Below are 18,315 nucleotides of genomic sequence, written 5' to 3' on the forward strand. Positions count from 1 at the left end.
AAGAACATACCAAGTGGAGGATAATTTGAGCTTGCATATCTGCAAGCTCAAATTCACAAGTATGTGAGGAGGTATGACATGTTAATGTCTGTAAGAATATACTGAATTTCTGGACCTCTGTGCAGAATCTTTCTTTGCTAGTGGCAAGCCTTGCCCAGCCTTCCTGGAGTCTGTGAAGCTGCTCTACACTTGATGCATTTGCACTTCCTGTTGCAAGCCAGCCTGGTGTATCACTCATCTCCTTACACTTTCTCAGTCCTCATCCATTTCCCATCTTTCACAGCTTTCACCAGCTTTCCTGTCTAACTGTAGTTTTTGTCTTGAAAACCTTCTGGCAGTCCATCCTGAAATCAGAAAACATGTTTTGCTTAAATCCTTCCCTGTCCCAGCATTATGGTCCTCCTAGTGCAGAAGATTGAAAACCAAGGAGAAATCAGTTATGAATTTATAACAGCCTGGCATTCCAGTGTAGAGAGAAGCATTTTGTTTATTTTTATATATATATATATATATATATATATATATACATATATAAAATTTTGCTTTTTGCCTTCTGAGTTTGGAAAGGAGGAAGAAAGATAATTTGAAACCAAAACATAGATAGATTTCTTTAATAGAATTATTGTATTTTTGTGGTTGAGTGTAACCTCCAATAGCAAATAATTCACCTGAAAGAGGAAAAAGTGCCCTAAGGCCTACTTGCCGTGTGGTGCTTTTTTAATATCAATCTCCTCAAGAGTAACTGTAGAATATTCTGGAAATGCAATGCTCCACTGTTCCATCACTTGTTAACCATAGGGAAATATTACTTGTTGCAGTAGCACTGGCTGGCATTAAGGAATTTTCAGTAAAACTAACTGACTTTCCTCTTTGCTAATAACCTTTGCTAATGACCTTTATGCTGGGAGCAAGTGTACACTCACCAAGTTTAAACAAAAGATTTGGAGGAGTGGACCCCAGACAATTGTGTGGCCATCCAGAGGGGTCTCAAGAGGCTGGGGAAATGAGCAAAGAGGAATCTCCGAAAAAAATCTAAGGAAATCCAAAGTCCTGCATCTTGGGAGGAATAGACCCCAAAATACACAGGTACAGGCTGGGGCAATCCATCCGGAAAGCAGCCGAGCCGAAAAGGACAGGGATGGGCTGGTGGACAAGCTGAAGATGAGGCAGCAGTGCGCCCTCGTGGCAAAGGCGGCCAACAGTGCCTGGGCTGCGTCAGGGAAAGCGCTGCCAGCAGACTGAGGCACGTGGTCCTGCCCCTCTCATCAGCACCAGTGAGGCACCATCGGGAATCCTGTGTCCAGTTCTGGGCTTCCCAGTATGTGAGAGACGTGGACATACTGGAGAGAGTCCAGTGAAGGACTGCAAGGATGATTTAAGGACTGGAGCATCTCTTCATCTGAGCCCAGGCTGAGTACATTGGGGCTGCTCAGCCTGGAGAAAAGAAGCCTAAGAGAGATCTCATGAGTGTGTTTACATCCCTGAAGGGAGGGTGCAAAAGAGACTGAGCCAGACTCTTATCAGTGGTGCCCAGTGACAGGCTCAAAGGCAATAGGCACGAACTGAAACACAGGAGGTTCTCTCTGAACACCTTTCAGAAGGAAATCCTTTTTACTGTGAAGGCTGAGCCCTGCCCCAGGTTGCCCAGATACGCTGTGGAGTTTCCCTCCTTGGAGATACTCACAAACTGTCTGGACATAGACCCGAGCAACTTGCTCCAGGTGACCCTGTTCAAGCAGGAGGGTTGAGCTGGATACACTCCCTAGATCCATTCCAATCTCTACTATTTGGTGATTTAGTGCTGGTAATCAGTGAACTTGAAGCAATCTATCACAACTCTGAGTCTGATAACAAAAATTTACATTAGAGCATTGGATGCGAATTTGATGCATCTTTGCCATTTCTTTGTTAACATTTCTTTGTTTTCTGAAATTCATAATGTTCTGCCTAAAAATAAAGGAATGGTGTTTTTGAGAGAAGCTGTTCTATGCTGTGGTACATACTGGATGTACACTCTTCCATGTGCTTGCCACATTGATGGAGTCATCGACTGAAAGCTGCCAAAGAAAGAGATGAAGTATGTGAGGTGATAGCCTGGAAATGTGAATGCATTTGTACGGAGGACAAAAATGCCAGCGCATCAGCCATGCTTTTCCTGTGCCTTGTTACTGTGCTCATTACACCTGCTAGTGCAGAGGATTAATGTTTCAATGCACAGAGACAAATTAAGATTTTCCCTGAAGCCCATCTGCTTTTTTCCCCTTAAATCTTTCCTTGCAGGAAGGAATTGGACTTGATTTAAGGGAAAGAATAGAGGAGGTAGAGCAATTGAGCAGTTAATAGAAAGAGGCTGGCAGCCTAAAGTAGAGGGATGGCAAGGGAGAAAACAAACAACTTCACCAATTAGGAACAAATTATGGATGGAAGGGAGTTTTCAAAGGATAAACCTAACCCACCATGTTGCCTTTTCCACTAGTTACAGCTGCTGATGTACATATCATATGTACATATGTACGAATGAACATATGAAACCTCCAGTTGTGCCACTCTCAGTCATTGCAGCAATACCTTTTTTATTCATTTGCTTCCAAGAAGTAATTCTGGGAATGTTTCCTCCCTGAGAACACCAAATGTTGATATTCCCTAACAAGATGCTTTAATGGAAGGAGAATAAAAACAGCAACACAGAAAAAGACATATGTTTTAATCTGTCATTAAATAAGTTTGCTAGAAAGTATAAACTTTTACAAAAAATTAAAACCTTTACCTTTTAATAACGTTTGAATGATATTAATCTGAATGAAAATATTTTGAATGTTAGTGTAATAGCTTAATAAACTGACTCCCAAATAGTTTAGCTAACTCAAAAGGACATGCATTTCTCTCACATACTTGAAAATTGAGTAAAAATTGAGGTGAAATCTAGCAACTCTCATCATTTAACAGAAAAGAATATTTCTACCCAACAACTGTAGAAAATTTATGTCCCCAGACTGCAACTCTGAGCTGAAATTTGTCTTAAGAATATGATGCTAATGTCCCTGCTCTTTCTGAAAGTGTCAGACCTACAAACACAATCAAGATCTCAGAAGAATTTTGTCTCAGTTCTGCTGCATTCTTCCTCTGGAGAGATGTCAGTGCTGTTGAAGAATATAAAGTGCAGAGATCATTCAAGATTGGAGAACTGACGGATTTTGAGTGAAACAAAGGATCTTTTCTGAAGGATAAAACTCCTTCCTATGGCTGAATATACCACAGTGTATGAGTTGCTCTATCATCAAGGTCTGAAGTAAAATTAAGAACATAGTCAACCAAAAAGGAACATGACTTATGTAATATTTTTTCATTATCTGCTCAGCCTAATTTTGTATGGTTAGATATACACACATTATACCTCATGCTATCATTTTCTATCCCTGCATCCACCTGAACAACTCTTACAACTCTCAGTCAGAATACAGAGAAACAAAGTGTGGAGGTACTAACTGTCTGGGTATATTAAGCTTGGATGATATTAAAAAAATAAAGTTAATCACAAATTATGTTTAAAGCAAGTATTTCCTTTAGATTATTTCTAGATTCAAATGCTTGATAGGAATTCCATGACTTTTCTCAGAAAGTGGGGATGTACCCCAAAGTTCCTCTTCCTGATGTGAAGCTTTACAAGGAAGTTACTGGTACAAAGCCGCTGTGTCTCTGCCAAAAGCATTCATGGCTCATGGTTAGGCAGGAGGCTTGAAACTAGATGACCTTCAAAGTCCCTTCCAACCCAAGTCATTCTACTATTCTATGGTTCTATGATTCTATGATTTATGGATAATAGCTTACCTCTGATTGCATTTGCAGTGATGGTTATGATTCACAGATTGTGGCTCAACTCTTTCTATTTCTGAGACATTCTGTGACCCATGCAGCTCTGCTTTCTCCATTGACTCTCAGGATTTTACATTGTTACAGTGCATATTAAAAGATACAACAAAAAGGTAGTCATGCAGGCAGGCAGAGCATCATATTTACTACCATTTACTACCATTCTGGAGCAACAATAAAAGCAGAGAACACTGGGCAGTAGGTTTCAGCCATCACACAAAAGTGTGGCATGTTGTTCTGTAGGGCTTCTGGGGAGGATTCTTGTTCTGGCAGAACCTCTAAAAACATGGGACCTCATGCTTTGCTGGGTGCAGAGGTGGTTCCCAGTCAGCAGTCTGGCTGATGGCCTCAGTTTCAAGCTGGATAGCTTCTAGACTGCTAGACTGACACCTAGAATAGATCAATATGTGATTTACAGACATGTGAAAAATAGGAGCTGTAAAGGAGTTGATAGTAAATGTCCAGTTATCTTAGAATTTCAAAAAAGAACAAGGTGGGGTTCAGGACCCTTGACTGTATAGGGAAAGAGGACTGACTGAGGGATGCATTTCCCTCTGCTACTAGGAAAATAGATTTTGATGTCAACGTGATTCAATGCTGAATAAACCCTGGACTGCTGAGAATTAGTCTTGGAACAAAATAGAGAAATGAAATGCCAAGATCAAGTTCTGTTCCCAGTACAATATGATTCTTTCAGCCCAGTGTGTGGGCAGCTTGTGGTAGAGCAATGTTCAACTCTGTGATGATAGAGATCCTTCTGTGAACTTCATGCGAGTTCATCTCATCCCTGCCCCAACTCCATCTTTCTTATAGTAGTGATAGGCAAGAAAGATTTATATAGTTTAATGACTTTAGGAGCCAAATTTACCCCAAACCCAGAAAAAAAGAAAGATGAAACTACTGGAAAAGATGGTAAGATGGTGCCATGGCAGTCTCACAGAGCACAAAAAAGGGGAGAAGTGGATTCCAGGATGAGACAGGAGAAAGATGCTTCGACTTACTGCAGGATGGACTAAGTTGCTACAGGAACTAAATCGTCCTAGAAAGTTTAGCTTAAGTCCAACATGAAACCTAACTTTTTGTCAGCACCTTGAAAGTAGGTAAAGGGATGACTACAAAGGGTAAATCCTGTGAGTTGAGGGATGGTAGAGCTGAATGACAAGTAGTAACTTACTGTGGTTGGTAGACAAGATATTTCTCTTCTTTAATATCACAAAAGCCAGAAGAAGTGCAGAAATGATCACTACAACCACAGCTATAAGTGGGCCAAAGAAATTTATCTTTGCTTGCTCCATTTCTTTCTCTTTTATCTCTGAATAAGAAAACAGAGAAGATACACACAGCCAAGATTTAATTTGGTGACAATTACTTTAAACACTCTGTCCCAAAGTTACATGAAATAGAAGTTTAGGTTGAGGTCCTTGCCATCCTTTTTGCTTTGCTAGTGTCAATAAATCACTATCCACATTATTTTATTTCCCTTTCCAATAGCTAGTGAAACTGCCTGGTCTTACTGGTCACTTCAACAGCAGTAAAGCAAAGCATTCTTTCTAAGGTCTGGGTAACACATGAAAGATCAGCAACTTAATTGGTACAACAGCCTATAAGGCAGCTATTGTACCAATGCTGCTCCGTGTTACCATACAAGTTAGAAGAACCTGGAACATATTACTACTTGGTGTCTGTTGGAAATAATGTTCAAAGCCTAATGAAATGCTGTAAGAGATGTGAAAGTAGCAGGGAATTCAAAGGACTTTCCCTCTATTTCTGGTTTTTGTGTTTTTGAGGTTTTTGTTGGCAGGGTTAGCAGCTGATATAGCTTCAGTTATTGCCAAACAAAACTTATGTTTGTGTGGAGTTCCTGGGGCCTTACCCACCATTACTGTTTGTCAGGTATCTATTTTCATAAAGCCAGAGAGGAGAGAAGAATTGAAGAGGAAAGAGGAAGATTCAGCATTATAGCTAATATAACAATTTCAAGACTAATGAGCAACGTACAGAGCTCATTGCAACAAACATTAGAAGGCTTCTGGATAGTATTTTTAATAGTATTTGAAAGTCCTAGAATGCAAAGACATCAGAGGCAGTTTGCCATAGCTGGTGTTGATAACTTTACCCTTTAGCTAAATTTATATTAAGGAAACTTCACTGTGGAACTTTTTCAGAACAAGTGGCAAATTTATTTTACATCTGCATAATAAGGTGCATGTTTATACTGCCCTGGTAGGCTTTCCTGCAATGCTACCATTCCCTCTTAGTCCTTGTTCCTGTTAATTGAAGCACAGCTCTCCATCTTCAGCATTGTCTAAAAGAGATGTGCAAGCCAAATGAACGTATGACCAAAATGGGAATTGTCTTTATTTTGATGTTCTTGTGCCATAGCTTATAAACAAAAACATGTGAAAAGAAGTTTTCCTGGTCCAGAAGATAAATAAAATACGGCTTTAGTTTAAAGAAAGGATCAGCCATGTGGAACCCTGAGATAATCCGTCAGTAAAGTCATAATGGAACTCAGGTCCCCAGCTTCTTTTTGCAAGAGGTGTCTGAAAAAAGACACAATTTCAGAGATGAAAAATCCCCAGATAGTCATTTTGGAATGTGCACTTAATTCTGCCAAATGCTATGAAAACCACCAGGAATGCTTCTAATATTAGTCCAAGTTTCATGGTCTTTACGGTTAAACTCAGCACAGTTTATTTGGCAGTTTGTGAACCAAATACGGTCCATAGAACTCTTCTGTTTAGCCTTCTGCCTCTTTCTAAGGAATGATTAAGAATAGCAGCTCAAGCACATTAAACCAGCAAAAGACACCTTTTTTACTATCAGGGTAGTCAAACTCTGGAAGTTTGCTGAGAGAGGTTGTGGATCTTTATCCTGGGAGATGTTTAAAATTCAACTGGATAAAGTGCTGTCCTACCTATTGACCCTACTTTGAGCAGAGTGATTGAACTAGATTATCTCCAGATGCCTCTTCCAACATTACCAGTTTTCTGATTCTGTGAAGTGACAACCTCTCCCAAAAGCTGTCACCTCCAGCGACTGGTTGCTCCCTGATCCAGACTCCTAAGTTGCTTTGTTGCTACTGCAGCATCTTCCAGGGAGGGCATCAATAGGGCTGTTTTCTGGATTGTGTAGCAATTCCTTCTCTGTGCCCTCTCCTTGCTGTAATAAGATTTCCCACGTGGAAAAGAGAGGAAGTTCAGCAGTGAACAGGATAGAGAACCTACAACCCCTTTAACCAACTTCTACTCCTACTTAGAGTTTATTCCCTGCCTTGACCATGCTGCTGTCTGTGATCAGCTGTGCTGCGGTACTGCCTGCTCCTACCTGGGCAGAAATTGGAATGACCAAATGGAGACTCACCTATGCCCAGTGGGACTGAGACAAGGCTTCCCAGCTGCTCCCTAAGGCGAAGCAAGCAGCTGATATTAGTGGGGCTCCTTGTAGGAACTGGGATATTCAGCTTGCTGGTAACGTTGTACAGCTTTGTCACAGCATCCTGTGTGACATCCATGTGAGCCGTACTGCTGTGTGTTATGTTCTCATGTGAAATCAGCCAAGTCATCTCCTTGGGCTCTGGATAACCTCCACTGGAAGAGCAGGTGAGGTTCAAGTATCCATTGGGCTTTAGTTCCCTGGAGTGCAGTTCTGCTATCTCAGGTTGACTATAGTTGGCTGAAATAGACCAAAGACAGAGTATCATGAGCCAGCCACGCCATGTTTGTGACAGTCTCTGCCAGTTATTTAAGATTTTCAGGCAACAACAAGTCTGAACACTTTTCTTCAGGAATACAATGGGTATTCCAAGAAGGGATTTGTATGGCATTTTTTTGGTGTGTATGTAGACTTGCTGCTTCTTGTTCTCAGGGTGTTTCAAGGATGCAAGTCTGATCAGTCAGACAATGGGCCTCAGTCTCTCCCACCTCTTTAAGACACATTAATATCTCAGAATAATGAAACCTGGCCTGCTTACAAATAAGAGCTTAAGCAGAAAATGGGAAGGGACTACAATGTTCCCTACCTTTGGTATCCTGAATAGGTAAGGGGAAACCCACAAACTTCTAACTGGGAAATGTAAAAATAGAAATAATCTGAGAGAATCCAGATAGGGTAAGTTCAAAGTGCAGTGCTGTTTAAATAAAAATATCCCCAGTGTCTGTCAGTATTGTAAGTAAACACTTTGCAGCATATAATTCATCATCACTTTGTGGTAGGGTTCCTTTAGCTTAGCTTTTCTGATGAAATTGACTATAGAATAAGGGTTTTTTATTTTGTGTCATTGAGTACTCATCACAATAAATGAAAAACACACCTGTTGCTTTAAAAAGCCAAGTTTCCCATGCAAGAAATAGTGAAACAGGAATGGGAAGAACTATTTAAACATAAAATATGAAGGATAAATAGAAGCTTTTAACCAATACCCTCTCTTAATTAATCTAGATATACTCAACCAGGATTTGTTTGGTCAGAGGTTTATAGTAAAAATAATAGACTATAATGGAAAAGGAGAAAGAGAGAATGTTGACATAATACTGACCACTAAGTTGGCACGTAGCAAGTTTAAAAAAAAAAAACCCAAAGAACTTCCCAAAAACTCAGAAACAAATACTGAGAAGTAGATTCAAGATTTGATTGCAAATGCTTCATTTTTTAGGGCCAATAGGACTAAAGACAATATGCAGAAATATTGGAGAAGGGAAAAGGGTTCTTAGGAAAATGTGAGTCTTGACAGGGTCTCACTCTTCTGCACACAGACTCAATGTGTTGGAACAAGGATCTAATCCTTGCCCTAGAGGATTGTTAATATGGATGAATGAAGAAACATGATGCTGCTTTTATTTTCTCTATCCTAATACACAATGAATAGGATTTAGCTTAGTCACTTAAATCCCCCCAAGAGTCGATGGATATGAATTCAAAATGGAAAAAGACCCCCCTCTTCTATACTTCAAAATTTAATTCAGTTGTCCCTCAGAAAAGCTCAAGGTCTGACTTGCTTAGCTGACTGCTGTCAGACTTCTAGTCTGGAGTATTTATTCTCTCCTTGGTATTTTATAGGGATAGCAAGAACGTAATCCATGGCTATGAAACTTGCCACAACATCCAAGTGATTCAAGGGCTTCAATCTTATTGACAGTAAGCAAGTGGAAATAGTGGAATATAAGTTGCACTTCTCTTTTATAGTTTCTGGAACCTCAATTTACTGAAAAGTGATGCTGGGTGCATTCAGGGTGTGGGCTACATATATGGGGTTTATGTTTGTTAACAGAAAAGCACATTTCAGGAAGTTTTTTGTATTTAAAGATAGTGTCTTCCAAAAAAATTTGGTATTAGATTAAATACCTCAAGAGACAGCAGTCCATTAAGCCCTTAATATTTTTCTCAATGGCTTAATCACTTTGCTTTTGTTCTATTTTCTTAAGTGACCATCTGCTTTACTTCCTTCCAGACACTGACTGTCACAGAATTAATTAATTAGCCTTTACTTTTTTTTTTTTTTAATATCCAGTGTTTTACATATATTTCAGGTTCTCACATTCTGGAAACAAAACTCTTCTGGTTATTCTGTGTTATAAGGTTGTAATATTGTTGTTTTAATGTTTCTAGTTGACTGTATTTTTTCCAGTCTTCAGATAACTCTACTAGAGTTTTTTTCACGCTTTTCAGTTTTTCAACATTCCCTTTAAAATGAGCAACTGTAAGTCTCTCTTGTGACATCATTTCAGTCCCAATGCTTTGAGTAGTGCATATTTTGAAACAGCTTCCCTAGTCTCACCTACTTCCCTTATTGATCTATCCAGCGGAAGCACTGCAGACATGCCACAATAGCAGATTTTCCAGTTAAGCTGCTTGTCGGCATGGTCCCTACCTTGCATTTTTAAGAGCCAAAGTTTTCCACTGTGAAGCCTTCCTTTTTTTCTGGAGAAGGATCTGAGTCTGTTTTTATATAAGTCATCATGGCTGTATGGAATACATCTAACATATACATAGAATCCTAGAATTTCTTGAGTTAGAAGAGACCCACAAAGATCATCAAGTCCAACCCCCTGGCCCCACAAAGGATGCCCAAGAGTCACAACCATGTGCCTGAGAGCATTGTCTAAACTGTTCTGGAACTCCCTCAGGCTTGGTGCTGTGACCACTTCCCTGGGGAACTTGTCAGTGCCTGACCTCCCACCCACGGGGTGAAAAACCTTTTCCTGCTATCCAACTTAAACCTCTCCTGGCACAGTTTCATGCTATCTATATATTGTACTGATGTAATACGTAAAAATAACATGTTTAAATTGTATTCGAAGGTACAGCATTATTTCTGAATGCTTTGTCACCAAGTGATCTAGACAGCTTTATGTGACTGTCCTGTCATTCTTGTACAGCCCTCAGGTTTTCTTATGCCCATTTTAAGTGTAACATGCCAAACTACAAAAATCCCTCCCTGTATGATATGAGATTCTAATTAAAAAGCAGCATGTAAGCACAGGTACATTTCAATATTTGCATTTTTCATCTAATTTTTTTGAAGGGCTTGAGTTTTTTTAAAATATGGTTTTATACTGCTCCTTCCTTTGGGAGTTTATTGAACAGAGAGTAATTTGGAAGGAAGACAACAGCACATTGTTAAAACTGTCTTCCTAAGCTAAACCTTAAAAGGTGTAGGAGACTTTTAATCCTAAGAGTGAGATATCTGTAACATGTTGCTTAGATTTTGGGTAAACTGATAACTGATTCAACTGTTTGAATTGATTGAGCACTTGATGCTACACATCTTAAACCAAGGCCTTGATACTGAGTGCACATTGTGAGTTTCTGAGTTCTGAAACGCCACTGAAAATGCTTCTCTAGTAGATCCTGGGAGAATCAAAATTAACAATCTACATTTTCTGTCTGTGGAACAAGGGATCACTTGCTAGTAGCACAAAGCTAAATAGGATCAATTGTCCTGGTACCCTGTGTTTGGCTGCTGTTACGCTTGGCCTGTTCTCTTTTAGAGCAGTATGCTGAAGCCTGAAAACACCAGTGCAAGTTAGAAGCTGCTTTATTAATGACTAGCACTACCAGAGTGGAAGACAGAACACAGGCACACAGATAAAGGCTACTAACAGAATAGTTTAAAATAGAGAAACATTAGGATTATATATTAGGAATTAAAAAAATATTAGAAAATGTGAAGAAAACATTGGTGCCTCACTTCCATCTCCCTGTTAAAAGATTTACTGCCTTTTCCTCTGATTACAAAAAATTCTCTGATGCAGAAAAATCAGGTGGAATCTCACCAATGTAGGTATATAATTTTCTTCAGAGGTATTTTCTGCCTTCCTTTAGCTGAACATATGAATTTCTACTCCTCCATGTGGGCTGGTTTTTTCTTTATTTTCCCCGTGATTTATATGATCATAAAATAGCTGTGTGTTTGCAGAGATCTTGCTATGTTTCAATTCTAATTTGCCACCAGTGTTGATAAGGTTGGATAACTACTGCTACTTTTAATAGAAGGTAGTTTGTCAGATGCAAATAAACAAGTTTATTTTCCAGAGTCCTAAAAGCCATAAAACTTGCAGGAAGCAAGTCTCTTATCCATCTTTAGAAATTCCGCTCCAGAACAGGCACAATTTCAGGGGCTTGGAGACAGGACCCATATTTCTGGACTGAACAAAACCACAGAGAATCCCACAGACCAGATAGCAATGGGAAGAGATTACTTACCAATGATGTGCAGTGACCACTCAGATTGGTGTATAACCATTTTTGGTTGTTCAGGGTTTTTTTGCATAATAATACACTGATAGCGTCCCTCGTCCTCAACTCCTGCATTTAACAACTGCAAGGTCCATTTGGCCATGTCCACCTTGGTGCGATTTATATATTCAGGACTAAGGTTCTCATGCTTTTCTTGGCCATGATATACTTCATGCACCACTTTCGTGTCTTTTTGCCAAAAGATTATTAAATTATTCACGTCAATTTCCTGAGAGTTTGGAAAATAGCAGGATAGGTGTACAGTGTGATGGAGAAATGCCTTCACCGGATGCACACTGGCAGCAATACCTTAGACAAAGAGAGAGAAAAATCAAGATTTCCACCAGCTACAAAAGAATATCAAGTTGCACTCAGAGATCCAACACTTAAAATCAGTGGAAATAAAACCACCAACATTTAGACACAAATTCTCCCACTAGGTATGACAGGACACATAGTTGTTCAAACTGACTCATTTAGTAATGAGGAGTTCAGGTCATAAAACTATTTCTTATTTTTCTTCCTATCTTTTACTTTCCAAAGAAGGCCTACCACACAGAGATCATGAGCATCTATATTTTAGAAGACTTATCTCCAGGCCAAAGATTCAAACAAGTCTTGCTTGCAGCATCCTGAGTGTAATGAGATTCTGCCACAAAGAAGATAGATGCACAATTTCTGTTTAAAAAGTTGAGTTAATTCTCCTAAGAAAATAACAACGCATTAAATTTTTGAAGAAATTGCGAAGTACACACTGTGTGGTAAGTGTATGTCTAGGGAATGCAGGACCAGAAGGTCAGAAGCAGGTGAACACTTTCAATCTCAATGAAGAATTAATCTAAAGTTTAATGACAAATTAAATGTCAGATTTAACTGTTCTGTAATTAATTTAGAATTTAATGACAGAGTAAATGTCAGATTTAACTGTTCTGCTGCTGATCTTGTTAACAGAAATGGTCAATAAACACAATTATGCCTTCATGCAAAGAAAGGATGAACTGCACTACACAAGGGATGATTTTTCTCCTGCTTTCCCCTGTGCATGTGTCCATTTTTATGACTAGTGGTTGGGGGGGGGGACTGTATTTTCTTGGAATAAGAAATGCAGTCCTCTGTCCCAGAAGATATAAACATCTCTGCTGTGTTCAAAAGGAGGAGAAGATTTACAATCTCTCTCCTGGTGCAAAGTTTTGACTGTTCTTCCAGAGCACAAGACTACAAAATGATCTCTGTGGCTGCCTCAAACTCCAGTTGTCCCACATCAGACTGCCAGTTTTCAGTTTAGCACCGCTCTTGTCTATAATGCACAGAGGTGATACACACACATTTTAAAGACAGATTTAAATTGGGAATTTAGGAGCAACGTAAAATAAGTGTAATGTAAAGATATAAAGTTGAAGAGAGGAAGTACTTACTATATATAGTTTATAGAGTCCCTGCACACAATTTAAATACATGTCACATGGGCTATATGACCTTGATTGTGCAATGGAAGTAATTAATACTACTAAGGAATGAGCTTCTTAGTGGATGAGAAAGTATCACATAGCAGGACACAAACAATCAAAATAGTTTTAACAATTAAAAATGTGCCTTTTACCTGGGAGAAATATCATAGCACAAAGGAAGAATATGCAGACCTCCATGACACTGTAAGAAAAGGGAAAGAAAGAAATATGTTAGAGGTTGAAAACACTCCAGTACTCCCAAATAAGTGGTAAAACAAGAAGTTTTAGCCAGAGAGAGTATTGAGAAAGTTAATCTCACCTTTTTCTATAGATTGGTGCAAGTGATTCTGTGTGTTTCCCAGCCTTTAGCAACCACAACTAGCATGCTATGGCAGATCTCTGGTTTACAGAGAAGGTGATGTTGTGCAAGATTACTGCAGACTGTGTATGCCATGGGAGGAACACAGAGTCCCTGAGGTCCAAAGGGCAGGACAAGTACCCAAAATGCCTGGAGTGGAGGAAAGAGGAATGGGGAGCATGCTTGGCCTGGAGTGTGGGGAAGAAGATGGGGAATTGAAAGTAGAGGGGGAGGAGAGTGTGATGAAGAAGGAAGAGGTGGGGGAGACATCTCGGTGATGTCAGCTACCAGAAGTGATGAAGTGTGTGACCTTCAGTTTTGTGACAGGAACAGGAACCTATCCTTAACAACAGCAAAGGATAACAGAGAAATCTTATGATATGTGATACAGAGAGATGATGCTAAACAGCACATAGTTCTTGGTAAAGAAAAAATTAGTTTCTCTTTAGAAAACAAGAAAAAAACCCTATATCTTGTCTCCTAGGCAAAACACCTCTCTGGCTGCTTGGGTTCATGTGGTGTGAGGGCCCATAGTCCTGGTAAACAGCCAAATGTCATTCCCATGCAACCTGTGAGTGGCACCTGTCTCCAGTCTGTGTTTGCTATTTTGATTTTAGCAGCACCTTTGTGGTTTTTTTGTGCCTTTTCCATATATGTGGGAGAAGCCTCCATACCACCCTTGCCAAAGTCTTTTACTCTCCTCCTTCAAACAGCTCCAAAGAAATCACTTTGCAGGAGCAGATGTAAAACTTTCCAGCTTTCATACTGCCTAAAACCAGTGAGATCTCTGTCTGCTGTCCTTACTAGGAGTACACTTTCCTGATGGATGGTTTCCCACTTTTTGTCATGTTTTATTTTAGGCTGCTACACTTGGGTCTTTACCTTTACCCTAGGCCTCTGGTGTCTTCTCCTGTTTAATATAGAATTCCCCTCAGTCCACTGACATGTGTTTTGTGAGTGTGCTGTAATGTACAGGACTGACAAGGGTATTTTTTCCAACTTTATCCTACCTTTTCTTAGGAAAGGGGAGAAAGAAGTCCTCATGGCTTGGAGGATATAGATAACTTTCTTTTGATCCACCTGTCGTAGCAAAAGAGGTGGGAGGGGAGGGAAGGCTCATGCAGAATCCACTGTCATAGACAGAGGTCATTCTTTTTCTGCTCCAGGCACCCAACTGCATGGTAAACTTTTATCAAGGGATTTTCTCCTCCCAGGCTGGGCCCCACTGAACTAAGCCAGACAACTGACTGCCTAAGTAAAAATGCCTGTGCCAAGCCACTGAAAATGACAGAAACTTCTTTGCAGCAGTCATATTTCCATCCTATAAATAAGAATTTTATCTTTCAGTCAAGTGAAAAATAAAGGATAGCTCTATTTTTTTTTATTCAGCGCAGGTGTGTAAGAGGAGAAATTAAAGCAATTCAGCAACTACTGACATAAGTGGAGAGAGTGTTCTGCATGTATTGCAATGACTGTGTCACAGAAGCAAAAAGCAAAACCAGAACTGAAAATGAGAGTGAGAGAGAAAAAACCCAGGCAAAAATACCAAATCGCACTGCATGCCTTTCTTTATGGTTTGGATTTGGAGTTGTGAGGACAGAAGTCCTCCAAATTCCTACATGAATTCCTGGCTGCCATCTTCCAGGAGAAGGCACGTTGCTGGGGGTGCTGGCATGAAGAAGCATCCCGTGAGTCTGCAGAGGGGTGTACACCCACCTTCCCTGCAGAGGGGAATTGATGCTTCTCTCATGGGAGCTGCTTTATAGAGAATTGCTGAATCATTAATTGGGCTGCTACATCTTCAGTGCTGCAAGGAGCTTTACTTCCCCTTTTTTATAAAATGCCTTTAATCAACAAATGCAAGTCCTTGGAACCAGTGTCCAGAAGACTGAAGGGAGGAAGGGGAATTATGCAGTATCACTGTGGGCTACTTACACCATTCCTTTGGCATATTCAATACAAATTCTGTGCTCAATTCTCTCTTATATTTGCAGGCCATTGAAAGTCTTCAGTCCCAGAACTGAGCAGCAGCCAAAGGTGGCCAGGTAAGAGAGGAAAGATAGACATTGCGGGTCTGTGTGCGGATGTGCAGTTTTGCTGTTCACAGGCTGAGTGCATCCATCTGTGGAAGTGGCACTTTTTCATGGATAACTGATGAGATGGGAGTGGTTTGAAGACCCTGGGCTTTAAAATTATCTCTGACGTCCTGAATAATGTGAGGTCAGTCCATGGGGAGGTAAATATTTTCCCTTGCTAAGTAAAGCTAGCATACATGGTGTGTTTTTCTTCCCTTTTGGAGCTTTTTCAGCCATTCCTGGAGATGTCTCCATGACTCACAATTACAAATCACGTGTGGATGTCAGAGATGAAAATGGAGAAGCATATTAATTGAAATTATGTCAGTATGCAGTCAGGGCTCACATTCAACTTTTTATTTACTACCTCTGCAGTGCAATCACTGAAAGGAGAAGAAACCATATGAGCACATGCACTTTACAGGCCTGATTCATGAGGGCTTTGGTTTGGTCCAAACCAGTCTGAGAAAACTCATGAGGCAGTTCCCACTTGGCTCAGTACAGGGGGATTCCTGTCATGAATCATAGAATCATAGAATGTTGAGAGTTGGAAGAAACCTTAGAGATCACCTAGTCCCAGTGCCCCCTGCCATGGGCAGGGACATCTCCTAGTGGACCAGCTTGTTCCAAGCCCATCCAGCCTGGCTTTGAACAGTGTCAGGGGTTGAGACATCCACAACTTCTCTGGCCAACCACTTCCAGTGCCTCACCACCTTCACAGTAAAGAATTTCTTCCTAATATCCAGCCTAAATTTCCCCTCTTGCAATTTGCACCCATTCTTCCCTTTCCTGTCACTACAGTTCCTGATGAAGAATCCCTCTCCCTTCAGATACTGGAAGGTTGCTATGGGAGGGATTCCTTGTGGCCTTTCTCTGGACTTGCTCCAAGAGTTCCACGTCCTTCCTGTGTTGGGGGCACCAGAACTGTATGCAGCACTTCAGGTGGGGTTTCATGGGAGGAGAGGAGAGAAGCGGAGAGGAGAGGAGAGAAGGGGCGGGGAATCACCTCCCTCAGACTGCTGGCCATGCTGCTTTGGATACAGCCCAGGGTATGGTTGGCTTTCTGGGCTGTGAGTGCACACTTCCTGCTCAAGTTGAGTTTTTCATCAACCATTACGCCCAAGTCTTTCTCCATGGGTCTGTTTTCAATCACTTCACTTTACCAACCTGTTTGTGTCCCTGGGATTGCCACAACATAGGTGTAGGCCCTTGCACTTTGCTTCGTTGAACTCCATGATGTTTGCATTGATCCACCTCTCAAGCATGTCAAGGTCCCTTTGGATGGCAAAAACTCTAACAGCAATGTTTGGGAAAAAGAGGCAACTTCATTCCCTTTACTTTTGAGAGCAATTGCCAGAAAGCCCTCTGTGACTTATTGAGATTGGCTTTCTGTCTCCTGTTCCTCCCAATCCAGCCTGTGAAACCAGCACGTAAAACCCCAATAGGCACAGTGGAGCATGAAGGTCTGGGACTAAACAAGAGCTTTGTATCAGGTATGCTTGCCTGGATTTTCATTTGCTCTCCTTTTTGCTGTTTTCAGTTTTGGATGTAGTCATTTTCTTTTAAAAGACACCATCACATCTGTGCTCTTTGACTCCCAGTCAAAGTTCCTTCATTACCCTTAAGTTCCTTCCAAAATGTTCCTTTCTTGCATATTCCCATAGGTAATTAGTTTGTTTTCTTACAACAGGTACGCATATTCTATGGGAAGACTCTCCTGCCCCATGCTGAACTCAAAACAAAACTAAATGCCGAACTAGTAAATCACTCTTTTTATTTTTCTAGCATGGGGAATTTTTCTAAAATTTCCACCCTATGCAACACTGAGCAGCTCCATGAGCAGTGCTGTGAGCCTCCTGGAGGCAGGACATTTGTGACAAAGACTTTCCACTGCTGACTTGGAAGCTATCCCAGGGGCTTGAAAATTAAATTACTCTAAAAATGCATTTACCAGCCTTCCCCCATGTTATAAATACAGGTTGATCTGTACAAGTCTTATGAAAGGAAATCACACCATAAGAAAATTTCCTTAACATGGCAAGTTCAGAGGATTATATGATGCCCTCCACCCTAATACTAAGCCATACAACCATATAACTATCCAACAAGGGGCATATTTTAAAAACATACATTACTAAGGCAACTTGTGTTTCCTATGTGCTTTCCCAGTCAGAAAAATGTCACTGTTTTAATCAATTGCAAAACATTTTTTATTGCTCATTCTTTTAGAACTATCTTTCATTCCAAATGATATTTAAAAATTATGGGCTTGTTGTCTAATGATTTTTTATTACATGAAGAAAATCCAACCCTCTGTCTTCCTGATGTTTGATTTCTGTATGCATTTTGTATCCCTTCCCATTCAGCAATATCCTTACTGTACCTAAGGACTTCAGGAGAACCATGACTTTCACTATGATTCTGGGATCACTTTGCTCTAACATCTAGAAACTCCCCTTTTAACAAAAATAAAAACCATCAATTATTTAAATAATACCTTTGGTCCAGAGATCATGGAGCATTCCAGTGCCTCTGCAAGCAGAATCCTTCATCCACGACTTGGGGCAGGTATCTGTGAAAGAGGTCGCAGCGGCCGCCTAATGACACAGAGTCCCACAGCACAAATGACAGGACACAAATGTGTTCTCCCTGCAAGTGAAACTGCGGGGGAAATTCGGAGGGGAAGAACGTCATCAAACCAGAATTAGACATTCGTTTGGATTAGCTGTGGTGTTTGAGTTCCACCTAAAGGAAAGGTCAGGTGTACATATCTTTCCACACTTTAAGCCACATTTGGGCACAGAGTTGGCAGGCTGGTTGAACCACT

The 18,315-nt window shown here is 40.4% G+C and overlaps 1 protein-coding gene across 1 annotated transcript; it reads right to left on the minus strand.

Moving 5' to 3' along the window:
* Positions 1–4,159: 4,159 nt before the first annotated feature.
* CD86 (CD86 molecule) lies at positions 4,160–18,086 on the minus strand. The gene is made up of 6 exons (XM_030956627.1): positions 17,986–18,086; positions 13,208–13,257; positions 11,575–11,916; positions 7,234–7,545; positions 5,045–5,182; positions 4,160–4,260 (listed from the first exon to the last, which is right to left on the minus strand). Exons 2-6 carry the CDS (start codon positions 13,251–13,253, stop codon positions 4,241–4,243), a joined length of 858 nt encoding a protein of 285 aa, XP_030812487.1. The 5' UTR covers positions 13,254–13,257; positions 17,986–18,086; the 3' UTR covers positions 4,160–4,240.
* Positions 18,087–18,315: the final 229 nt, after the last annotated feature.

This window comes from Camarhynchus parvulus, chromosome 1 (assembly GCF_901933205.1).
Source record: "Camarhynchus parvulus chromosome 1, STF_HiC, whole genome shotgun sequence".
In the NCBI taxonomy this organism is placed as follows: Eukaryota; Metazoa; Chordata; class Aves; order Passeriformes; family Thraupidae; genus Camarhynchus; species Camarhynchus parvulus.

Coding starts and splice junctions, on each gene's coding strand:
- CD86 (XM_030956627.1), bottom strand. CDS start 13,253: ATGGAGGTCTGCATATTCTTCCTTTGTGCTATGATATTTCTCCCAG. Junction 7,546..11,574: donor GTGGTCACTGCACATCATTG/GTAAGTAATCTC, acceptor GGTCTATTTCAG/CCAACTATAGTCAACCTGAG. Junction 5,183..7,233: donor CTCAGTCCCACTGGGCATAG/GTGAGTCTCCAT, acceptor TTTCTTATTCAG/AGATAAAAGAGAAAGAAATG.